Raw genomic sequence first — 12,743 nt, forward strand, 5'->3', positions numbered from 1 at the left:
CATCAGAACCTCACCCTATTACCTGTGCTTTCATTATTTTCAATTGCACTGAAAAAGTAAATATATTTTAAGAATATACACTATATCCATTACCATGTAAAGTTTTAAAAGTCTCATCTTTGAGACACATAAGGACCCTTAAGCCTATAAAAGACACAAAACTAAATATGAAACTACTGTAGGACTGATAAGACAAAGAATGCTAAAAAAAAAAAATTTATTACCTAGATAAATGCTTTAGAAATTTCAAGAAGTTGAAGTATTCTAGGCACCAATAGTTCTGTTCTGAAAATTCTTTGGAGCACACATTTTTTTGGTGCCTCAACATCGAAGATACCCTCCTTTTCTTGTTAGTAACAGTGGCTCCTTGTAGGGTCAGTTGTCAGTAAGAGGCTGTGCTTCAGTTAAGAATCTGTGACTGTGGAGTGTAAGGTTACGGGGACGGGAGGATGGTCCTTCAGATAAAGGAGGGAGCATTAGTAAGGTAAAGCAGGAGGGTGAACATGGGATATTTAAAATGTAATATCACATTTCTCAGTTGTGAGTGGATAACTGCTGGATAAAGATTGAGTAGATAGCCATTAAAAGAATAAACAAGTGGTCTAATACTACTTTAGTTATTAAATTCATAATTAATAAAAAGAAAAAAATTGAGGGCCTCCAACATGTCAGACAGAAAAGTGGGGAATATGGGACCTTTGGTGTACTATACATGCGTGTGTTCTGCCATTGGATTTTCACTAGGATGACAGAATCTGAATTCTCTAAAAACTGACTTTGCAGTGTTCTCAAGGGTGGTGCAGGTTATTGACTCGAGTAAAATCCCAAGACAGGTTTAGAATTAGAACTCACATTCCCTTGACTCTCAGGTCCAGCAAGAAACTCTGCCTCTCTATTCCTTTGAACAGGTGTGTTTCCTTGATACAGCTTTTGAACATAAATGCTCCTTTCATATGTTATCAGATTAGTAACTGTATAGTAATTTCACAATTATTTTGCTGAGCAAAAGCCATCATTTGTATAGTCTGTTCATAGATCCCAGGGAGATAAACCAGTATTAATCTAGTCATAGTGAGATATTGGGCAATGAATAGAATAAGAGAAGTTTTAGAAAAGCATGTGGGTTTTGCTGTTCACATTACAATTAATAATGTGTTTCTTTTTAGCCTAATACTGTTAAAAAAATGACTTACTGATTTGTTTTGTTTAGCCTGCAAGTCCTGGGCAGCCTCTTTCTCCCCTTCTCAGACGTTGTACCACCATCCTGGAGACTATAGTCAGAACTGTTCCTGGTCTTCTGCAGGCTGTCTTTCTAATAGCAAAAGTGAAGTATTTGTCAGGTAAGGTGTACATTAAAAGTTTAAGATAACCTCTATATTCTGGTGTTGATAAGAACAAGTATGAGCAAAATAAGCACTCCTCTTATATGAAGAATAGTCACACAAAATACACATTTTACATATGCACAGTTAATTAATTTTTATACAGAATAAAATTGTACAACTCTTAACTGTTTAGTTCTTTAAAAAAGATTACTATAAACTTCTGTGATTCAGATGAACTTCTGGAAAAATATAGTTCTACCACTTTAAAAAAAAGTCCATCAGATAGTACTAAAGCCAGGCAGTAAAAATTTATAGTCTTTAATCTCTCCTCTGAACAGATCATAATCCATCATTATTGATTCATTGGCATAATCAAATCTGATGTTTATCAGGTTTCAGATACTTAAGAAATATATTAATTAATTCCTGTCTAGTTTCTGTGATTAGTAGTTCATAGCTTTAAAAAAATAACCTCAGTTATAACTTTAGCATTTTAGGACACATACGTTTGGCAATATATATATAACTAGACCATCATATGGGCCATATATATATATATATATATATATATACTGGCTACATGCTCTGCAGAGTAAATTAAGTTTGTAAAGTCCTGTAGGGCAGAAACCGCCTTAAATGTATTCATTCTCATGAACAGTTACTTCTTATATATAACAGAAAGAGTTAAGAGATTGACTTTATTAATTTTTTGGGTCTTGGTTTTAACTATTTTTAAAAAAGAACCAAATTATCACAAGAGTTTATTTCACCTCTAAAATACTTTAGTTGTAAGAAGTGAGTCTCTGATACCTTCTCCTAAGTGCGTTCTGTTGAGCCACATGATATTTCTACTTTATTTTCAGTTAGAATGGGTATCACCTACTAGATATTCAAATGGGACTTTGAATTCTGTGACTAATTTATTAAATACTTATTTATTTTGAATTTTTATATAATTCAGTCTCCGTATATTAATAGTAATATTTCATTGCCAAAGTCTCTAGGAATGAAGTGCTTCCCTTGTAGCTCAGCTGGTAAAGAATCTGCCTGCAATGCAGGAGACCTGGGTTCGATCCCTGTTTCAGGAAGATCCCCTGGAGAAGGGAAAGGCTACCTACTCTAGTATTCTTGCCTGGAGAATCCCATAGACAGAGGAGCCTGGTGGGCTGTAGTCCATGGGATGGCAAAGAGTCAGACATGACTGAGCAACTAACTCTTGCTAGGAATGACCCCATTGTTAAAAAGAGCAGCCTGAAATCATGTGAAATAGTGCTGGCACATGTCTAAACAGTAGTATTCTTGCTAAGCTGCCAATTACAGTGACTTCTGGTACAAACTACCTGAAGTTGGACCAGACTTACAGGTTAAGGGCACAGTCTCCAACAGACTGCCCTAGCTGTAGACAGCAGCCACAAGCTCGGGTTCCCAGAGCCATTTGCACGTTTACTTGCTGGCTGCAAATTTAAGGGTTCTGACGACTCCCATCAGGTTCAGTAGTTTACTCGAAAGACTCACAGAAGTCAGGAAAGCACTACAGCTAGGATTAGAGTTTTATAGCAAAAAATATCCATCTGAACTAGCAAAAGGAAGAGAAGCAGAGGTTGAGGTCGGGAGGGTCCCACGTGTGAAGTTTGCATTGTCGTTTCTTTGTGGAGTCAGGACACATCAACTTTCTGATGCATCAACATATGACAACACCTCTAGACCATTAGCAGCAGGGAAGCTCACCCAGGGTTCATTACCCAAGAGTTTTATTACATAGACAGCTCCCCTCTCCCCAGGTCAGGTGGTATGGATGACTCAGAGTCCCTACCCCTCTAATCACATGGTTGGGATCTCTGGCCTGGCCAGCCCTTAGTCATATTAGCATAAGTTATCAGGGCCTACCATGAATAACAAAGACACTCTTATTGCTTGGGTTATTCCAAGATTTAGAGATGGTCTCCTAGGAACCAAGGCCAGCCAAATTCTTCATTACAGAAGACCCTGACAAAGGCAGAACTGCAGGACAGAAATGAAATTTCTTTTTTTCCTCAAGAGAATTTGAGCTGATCTCAGATAAGAATGGGATATTGATGTGATGTTTGTTTGGCCTTTTTTCCCAACAATGACCTGTTTCTCCATTTTAAAGTAATTAGTGGCCTTCTAAAGCTAACTGGCCATATTCCTTCTCTTTACCTTTAGAAGAAACAAAAAAGATCTCAGTTATTCACATAGTTCTCATTTTTTTTTTCAGGCTCTTGTTTGCAAACCCTTCTTTTGGGAAATAATCTATTTTTTAAAACATATTTATTATTTGGCTGCGTCAGGTCTTAGTTGCAGTATGCACAGTCTTCACTGAATCGTGGAATCTTTCACTGTGGCGCGTGGGCTTAGTTGCTCCATGTCCTGCAGGATCGTAGTTCCCTGACCGAGAATCAAACCTGTGTCCCCTACCTTGCAAGACAGATTCTTAACCACTGGATCACCAAGGAAGTCCCAGCAATAATCACTTTTTTTCAGGTTATCTCCGTGATCCTTCTCTTTCCTAAAAGAATGTGGGGGTGGTAATTTACTTGCAAGTTTATTATGCTTAATCCTCCTTTCATTTTTTGCCTGTAGAGTTCTGAGTGTTAGATTCCTTCAGAATGAAAACTCTAATATTGATTATGCTTGATGGTTAATTGACACATTTTGACACTTCATTTAATAAGTTATTATACTAACTCAGCCGAATTTTTGTTTATTAATCCCCTGTTTTTAAGAAGAATGTTTTCTGTTTAAATGGATTTCTGTTATAAGAAGGTTGAGCCTTTGGGACTGAAGGCCTGATTGTAAGCCTTATTTTGTTTGTTGAGGTGTCAGGTAAGGTCATAGAGAGTTATTGACCAGATAATAATTTAGCAGAGTTACACAGGGCTCTGGTCTAGCTGTACCTGCTTAAGGCCAGTTTATGAGATGGCTAAATGTGAATCAATGTGGGTTATATCACGAAACTTCTAGCACCTAGAGTCTGTGCTGGTGTTTCTCTGAAGAGCCTCTTCCTCCCTTAGCTGTCAGCCCAAGGTAGAATCCAGTATTTTGATCACTTTCATTTGATCATTTCCTTCTGTTTTAAGACTCCCAGATATAGTTAATATCCTATAATGGAATATAATCTGCAAAAATACTGAGTCACTACTTGTACTTGAAACTAACACAGTAAATCAGCTGTAAATCAACTATACTAAAAAAAAAAGACTTCTAGATATACAGTAGATGTGTTTCCAGAACATTTGAATATTTCAGTTAGTATTGAGAGGCATTTAAAATCTGTAACTCACATTTATAAACTTCTAGACTATATTCCTGTGCTTTTTGTGTTGTCTTTTGTGCAGAAGTAAAATTTGTGGCCAAGAATGATTGCTAGATTAAATCTTTCTTGTTAATGTGGCACTGTAACTTTCTAGTTATTTAAGTTTCTATGTTTTACATATTTTAAAGAAGTTATAAATTAAAAAAAAAATAGACAAGGATAGTAAAAGTACATTTACAGGACTGTCAGTAACAGTGGTGATGGATTCTGATCTTTTCACATACTCTGATTTGCTCCTTATCACCAAGGGGATGGCCTGGCTTTGGATATAATCTTTCATGCAAACTAGAAAGAAGCGGATGGTAGCGCTAGTGTTAAAGAACCTGCCTGCCAGTGTAGGAGACTTAGGAGACATGTGTTCGATCCCTTGGTCAGGAAGATCCTCTGGAGAAGGGCATGGCAACCCACTCCAGTATTCTTGCCTGGAGAATCCCATGATTAGAGGAGCCTGGTGGGCTACAGTCCACGAGGTCGCAAAGAGTCAGACATGATTGAGCGACTTAGTATTGCAGGTAGAGTTTAAGCTGAGGACCTCAAGGTCAAACACCAGAACTATCCATAGACTACTTTTCTCCCTCTTCTCTCAGATTTCCTCGTAATCTTTTTTTTTTTTACTTTGTTTCCTCACCAGGTGATATTGAAGCAGCTTATAATAACCTGCAGCATTGCCTAGAACACAGCCCTTCCTATGCCGATGCTCATCTCCTGATGGCTCAGGTTTATTTGTCTCAGGAAAAATTCAAATTGTGTTCTCAGTCTCTTGAACTATGCCTGAGCTATAATTTTAAGGTAAGTGTTCCAGACTCAAGTGGGTAAGTCATATCGCTGTCCTTAAACCTTTAGCAAATGTTTACATGTTCAACTGTTTTGTATTTTAGCCTGTAACATTTTGCTAATAAATGAATTTTTTTAGTGGAAAATGTTTTGGACTCGTTAGCATTAGGAGAAAAAAATGGAGGCACCTGTGGTTTAGTTTAACAAAACTATATGGACTTGGCAACAAAAGACCTGGAATTCGTGTCTGGTCTTTCTACCTCTCGCTCTCTGAACCTCAGTTTTCTTTTCTATAAAACTTATATACTACTACTCTACAATTTTAATGAACATTAAATGTACTGTGAATACAAATAAAGATAGTTGTCAGTTATAGAGCATTGTTGCTGTTCAGTCGTCTAGTCCTGTCCTACCCTTTGCAACCCCATGAGCTGCAGCACGCCAGGCTTCCCTGTCCCTCACCATCTCCCAGAGCTTGCTCAAACTCATGTCCATTGAGTCGATGGTGCCATCCAACCATCTCATCCTCTGTCGTCCCCTTCTCCTCCTGCCTTCAATCTTTCCCAGCATCAGGGTCTTTTCTAATAAGTCGGTTGTTCCTATCAGATGGCCAAAGTATTGGAGCTTCAGCATCAGTCCTTCCAATATACGGGGTTGATATCCTTTAGAATTGACTGGTTTGATCTCCTTGCAGTCCAAGGGGCTCTTTAAAGTCTTCTCCAACACCACAGTTCAAAAGCATCAATTCTTTGGCACTCGGCCTTCTTTATGGTCCAACTCTCACTTCCATACATGACTCCTGGAAAAACCATAGCTTTGACTATATGGACCTTTGTCAACAAAGTGATGTCTCTGCTTTTTAATATAGAACATTGTGCCAAATATTTTTATGTTTTAGGATTTTTATTTTATTGTCTCTTTCTTGGACCTTTATTTTTCATAACTTTGGATACATCATCACAGAATGCCTAGTCATTTTGAAAGTTGGTATGTGGTTTGAGGACATAAACACACTAGATTTCTATCCAAGACATTCAGTGTAAACATCCCATATCCCTGAGCATTACAGAAAATCCTAGGTTCAGGGGCTTCCTGAAGTCTCGTCAGGAGCTCCTCAGACTTTCTGTTTGTTTGGCAGCATCTTTGACTCTTTGATGTGAGAACCCTTTAGTTAACTGGAGAATTCGAGTTGCAGGCAAGGTTTGTAGAAAGTAACACCTGGTTCTTAGGATAGTAGTTCTTAAGACTAGTGGTACATCACGACCCCAGTGCCAGCACCACACCCAATGCATCAAGATCTCTGAGATCAGAGCATAAGCGTGATTATTTACACAAGGACAACAGATAAACTTGATGCCTAGCTCTGGCTCAAAACCCAGCCAGCCTTAGGAGGACTATAGCCATCCTGGAGGTTAGATGGCTGCCACATCATCTCATTCTGTACCATCTTCTTTTCTTGACTCCTTCCTCATCGTCTGTCATTCTCTCATTTTTTCTGTATATGCCATTGGTAGCCAAACTAAAGACAGAAGCTTCAATAGTACACATTTCAGAGTAGTATCAAAGGGTAAAAACCCATGTTTGGTTAACATGCCCTGAATGTTTAATCTTAAAATTAGAAAATAAAAAGAAATTGTAGAAATCTGATAACTTATATTTCAGTAGGAGAAGTCTCAGATAAAGAAATTTCATTTTCTGAAAACTAGAATAATTTCTTCGACTACACTTGCTGGCCTTCTAAAGTCTGTGTGCACTTTCTCTCCTATCATGGTAACAGCACCTGTTTATCCACCAGGGAATACTAGGTAGTGGCAGGTTACCTGAATTCTGATTTTTCAAGAAATGATCAGAACATGAGTAAGAGCCCAGAAAAGGACCTCATGCATTCACAGGGTAGACTGTCCTCAGCGTTCCTATTATCATAACATTTTATGGATTGTAAACTATGTGTTGATGTTGTAAGCACTCCAAGGAAGGGTTTCTGAATATTATTTTTTCAGGTGAGAGAATATCCTTTATATCATCTGATAAAAGCACAGTCACAGAAGAAAATGGGAGAAATAGCAGAAGCAATTAAAACTCTGCACATGGCAATGAGTTTACCAGGAATGAGGAGAATTGGATCTTCCTCAAAGACAAAATATAGAAAAACTGAAGTTGATGCAAGCCATCGTTTATCAGTCTTTCTTGAGTTGGCAGAGGTTCACCGTTTAAATGGAGAACAGGTAGGTCAAATTTAATTCAATTGCTCAGATCTGAACTTTGTTATCCAAGTATATATAGTCATAGGAAATGAAAATGCAAAAATTATTCCCTTGAACAAGTGGTTAAGTTTAGAAAATTTGTTTCTTGTCACTTGGCACCAGATGGAAGCAAGCATGAATGCAATTCGGAGAAAAGAATTAGAATCTTGTAGAAAATGAGGAACTTATCGTTTATGATCTGTTTTCTAAGTTACAGCAGTTGCTTATCAGTTACTTCATATTTCATATTTTAGTGGAAAGTAAGGCTCTGTCTAGGTACTTGCCAAATCTCAAAGAATTTCTACTTCACTAACAAATTAACATAAAATGCATTTAATAAGGAGAACCAATTCCATTATAGATTGATTCTACAATGTACAATTTTTTTTCTTGGTTTAACATTTCTTAAATCAGAATTTTTTTAGAATCTCCTAAGTTGAGATGAATTTAAATAAATGATATTTTAGGTTCATTGAGGTACTGGTTTGGAAATTAGGAAATATTTTCACCTGGCATATAACAAAAATGATATCCTAGTATAGGGAATAACCTGCTATGTAGTGAAGAACCATCTGGTCCAGAGGGTGACTGTGGACTGGATCCCACTGAAGATGCAGTAATGAACATAACAAAGAATTTAGGCTTTGGAGTCAGGCTGGTTCCATCATTTGTTAACTCCTTAACTGTCTGAGTCTATTTTCCTTATTGCAAGGTGGGAGGTAATTATAGTAACTACCTTGGAGGATTGTCATAAGAAGTAATGGGTTAATACAATGCTGGATGCAAGGTAAATGTTAATTAAATTAGAGTAGCAGCGACTCTTACGTAGCAACTGCTGTTGTCATAAGAACACTTTTCAGCTAACAAATATGTCATCTTAATTTGGTCTCTGAGTTTAGTTTTAAATTTTTGTGCTTCTCAAAAATCAATCAATATATCACAAATATCAAAGCTGTGCTAGCATTTATTGTTCATTCTGTATTAGAAGAAGACCCCCATTTGTAGTGTGATTTGTTATACTTTCGAATGTTATTTTGATGTCACCCTTACAGCACGAGGCAGCCAAAGTTTTACAAGATGCCATCCATGAATTTTCTGGGACGTCTGAAGAGTTGCGTGTCACTATCGCTAACGCAGACCTAGCTCTGGCCCAGGGGGATGTGGAGAGGGCTTTAAGCATGCTTCAGAATGTTACAGCCGAGCAGCCGTACTTCATAGAGGCCAAGGAGAAAATGGCAGATATATATCTGAAGCACAGAAAAGAGAAAATGTTATATATCACTTGTTACAGGTAAATGGTTCTTTCGGCCCATTATATTTTGACACATTTATCTCCTAAAATTAATCCCCAAATTTCTTTCTTCCTTTTAATTGCTTTTCGTATACTTTATAGATCCCTTCCTTAATGTGTTCTTGCTTCCTTCTACTGTGACCAGCCACAGTCACTCTAACCAGGTTACACTCTCCCTGAAACCTAAATCATAGTAATTACAATTTATTTCAGCCTGTGACTCCCTCCAGTTTCTCAGCTCAAACTCCCTCCTCAGGTGTTGTTTTTGGACCTCGAATCTTCCTGGGTGGGAAGGAAAAGAGCAACAATTACGTGTATTCTAATAGCTTAAAAGCATTATGTAATGTAACAATTCAGGGACTAAATAGTCATGTTTAACACTGTCTCATAGCAGAAGAAAATTATGCACTTATCGCACTAAGGTATGGATTACAGAAATGGCAGGGGTTGAAAGTATCATACGCCGATGCCCTTAGGAGTTAGTGGGATACACAGCACACAGACGTGAGTGTGCTCATGCACACACAGGTTGTTCTTACACTGCTCCCCAAACAAAAAGATAAAGGTACAAGCACACAACCCATGTGAAAGAAAATTAATGTTTTTGTCCTTAAGAATGTTGATGAATTAAGTCATGTTGATTCATCTATATTTTGCAAATATCAAAGCCCAGAAATCTGTTCAGGTTCTTTGTAGTTACTGAGTGATGCATAGAAACTGAGAAGCACCCCCTGTATAGTTGGATGGGCTGGAGTTTCCTAAATTACGTTTTCTGTGATGTTTCTAAAAGATCAGCACTATCACCTCTAATGATATGACAGCATTTTAAAATTGAGTACTTGGATTTGGATGCACTAGAGTATAGTAGTTAAAAGCATAGTTTTTTGTTTTTGTTTTTTTTTTAAAGCAGATCTGACACATTAGCTATCTAGTAAACTCTTAGCATTATCTGTAAAGTCTTAATTCTCTTTTCTCATTAGTTTTTGGACCAATTAAATGAGATGTACACTATAGACTTAGCACCATATTATTTGAGCAACTTTTGGTATTTTCACCTTTAGCAGTTCACATTTTGTAGATAAAAAGCAGCAGCAAATATTGAAATAGAAGATTTTGTATTTTTATTGTTATATATGACTTACACCATGAATATCAGAGCTCAAAACGCATAGGATGACAATAAGTATTTGTCATATTTTGGAACTTCATTCCCACATCATTTTAGAATTAAGGAGAGCAAAACATATTTCTGGATAATGAGAGCTTACGTATTTACTATCTTGTCAGTATACTTCTACCTGCTTTTCAAGAAATGGAAAATTTAATGAAAAAAATTGTTGACCTAGAGTAAACAATCTGGTTGTGAGTATTGGTAGGGTTTTAATAGTACGTATTACACTGTGGGATATAAAGAGTACTCAAAGGCTATTAGTTTATTGAAATAAGTGAGCTTTCTTTTATTGGCTTAGAAGAAGAAATTTGTATTCAGTATGCTAAGTAGACTTCATCTGATTTCCAGAGAAATGGCTGAAAGGATGCCCAGTCCTCGGTCTTTTCTTCTCCTTGGTGATGCATACATGAATATTCAGGAGGTAAAGCTGTTGATACTACTGTATGTAGATTTAAAAACAAAACAAAAAACAAAAATTCTTCTTTGTGATTAGCATAACATTCTACGGAAAGGAATTTGGGTTTTTTTCCCTCCATTTTTAATGGGATATAATTGACATGCAGCACTGTGAGTTCAAGATACAACATACTGATTTAACTTACATGAGGCAATGATTATCACAGTAAGTTCAGTGACTATCCATCATCTTATATAGGTACAAAATTTTAAAAATAGAAAAAAATATTTGTTCTGTGATGAGACCTGTCAGAATCTACTCTTTCAATGGTTTTCACATATAATGTACCTCACTGTTAATCATTATGTTGTACATTACATCTGGAAGCTTGTACCTTTTAACCACCTTTATCCAGTTCCCCGCCTCTCATTTTACTAATGTTTACTTAATAGTTGAAGATCGTGTCATCACAATAAAAAGGAGACAACCGTGACAGTTAAAAAGTTGGTTATCCTTTTCAAACGAAGATCCAGTTACTCAGCACTGTCATTTGAAATAGAGATGCCAGAAGTAAAGTGAGGGTCACCTTTAAAAGGGTGGAAAGAGCTACTGGCTGAGATGAAGTTTTCTTCAAAGGGAAGCAATCCTCTGACCCTCTGATTCTGTCTTTTCTAATGACTGCCAGATGAAAAGTCAAGCAGCTATCTCTCAGTTCTCATATGACTACTTAAGAGGACCCGGACCTACTTAATATGGTTGGGGTTGTCCTACTAAATTATACCTGCACTAGTGACTGTCATTTCCCTGAAATTATTAATGTTTCTGGAATTAATATGTGCTTTATTAGTCTTGTTAAGTTTTCCAGATGTAGAGCTTAGTTATAGAAGTGTTGTCATTTAATGGGAGCCAACTAAGCTGTTATTTTATTGCTTATTTTTTGTATCTGCCAACATTAGCCTGAGGAAGCCATAGTAGCGTATGAGCAAGCACTGAATCACAACCCAAAGGATGGAACATTGGCAAGCAAAATTGGGAAAGCTCTTGTGAAAACTCACAACTACTCAAAGGTAAATACTTCACATTTTTAGATATATCTGTTGGATCAAATTTGCGAACCCTGCTTGATGAGAGATCTTCAGCAAGCACTGTTTGTATCTTAATGGTTGGAACCCCCAAATTTGTTTTTACAAACTGGAATTTGTGTTAAGGACTTTCTCAGTGTCTCAGATTCTTCTCTGCTTCATTTTGCAAAGGATATTGGGACCCTAAACTTTACGTCAGGCTTCATTTTACACCCAAATTTTGCCATCAAGTAAATTAAGATATGTTTACTGTTAATATCTCTTTCATTATATGAAAAAGCATAATAGATATCCTTTCTGTTGAACCAGTTTTGAGCCATGTGCTTTGAGGATTTTTTTTTCTGTTTTTTGTTTTCTAGTCAAGAAAATGGATTTTCCTGTAGTTGTTACACTCTTGCCCTACTCCTTGTAACTGTTGAACATATATATAACACCTGGCAAAGAATTTTCAGTCAGTAAATTTCACTAACTTTTGGAATAAAAATTGAGTACTTTTGTTATTTGTTAGAAGAAATTCTAGTTGCCCTCTGTGATTTTTGATTCTGTAAGAAAAATAACATACTTAACCAATAGTGCAAGTTTGTGTATAAGCTGCTTTTAAGTTACTTCCAGTTGCTTTAAGTCATAGTGTGTGTAGGATCTATGCTTGAATGCCACTCTCACTGCCTTTTCTTTTCCTAACTGAAATGGATTCTGTTTAGGCAATCACTTATTATGAGGCTGCTCTGAAAAGTGGACAACAAAATTATCTCTGCTATGACCTGGCTGAGCTCTTATTAAAATTGAAGTGGTATGATAAAGCAGAAAAAGTTCTTCAGCATGCTCTAGCTCATGAACCTGGTATGAAAATCTAATTTTAAAAAGTATACCTGATATATCTGATCCTTTTTATTTTGATATTAGTATGTATTACCTCCTTAGTATATGTGAGGTTGATTTGTCAGAATGTCAATCTACTAAAATAAGATATTTAAAAATATAAACAGATTTATGAAAGTTAATTGTTTTATAGAGAAACACTTTACTTTCCAAAGTAACATAAAAATTAAGTTAAAAAAACTTCCTTTATTTCTATTAGAGTACAGTTGATTTACAATGTTGTATTGATTTTAGGTGTACAGCAAAG

At 36.5% G+C, this 12,743-nt stretch overlaps 1 protein-coding gene across 1 annotated transcript in view; it reads left to right on the plus strand.

Annotated features, from left to right (window-relative positions):
- Window positions 1–12,743, plus strand: part of TTC21B (tetratricopeptide repeat domain 21B) — a 93,877-nt gene that overhangs the window by 29,644 nt on the left and 51,490 nt on the right. The window contains exons 12-18 of the mRNA XM_052635458.1: window positions 1,211–1,340; window positions 5,291–5,448; window positions 7,434–7,658; window positions 8,729–8,967; window positions 10,487–10,559; window positions 11,492–11,602; window positions 12,319–12,457. Of these exons, the coding sequence (XP_052491418.1) occupies window positions 1,211–1,340; window positions 5,291–5,448; window positions 7,434–7,658; window positions 8,729–8,967; window positions 10,487–10,559; window positions 11,492–11,602; window positions 12,319–12,457 (1,075 nt within the window). The remainder of the gene's footprint in view (window positions 1–1,210; window positions 1,341–5,290; window positions 5,449–7,433; window positions 7,659–8,728; window positions 8,968–10,486; window positions 10,560–11,491; window positions 11,603–12,318; window positions 12,458–12,743) is intronic.

Source organism: Budorcas taxicolor, chromosome 2 (genome assembly GCF_023091745.1).
Source record: "Budorcas taxicolor isolate Tak-1 chromosome 2, Takin1.1, whole genome shotgun sequence".
In the NCBI taxonomy this organism is placed as follows: Eukaryota; Metazoa; Chordata; class Mammalia; order Artiodactyla; family Bovidae; genus Budorcas; species Budorcas taxicolor.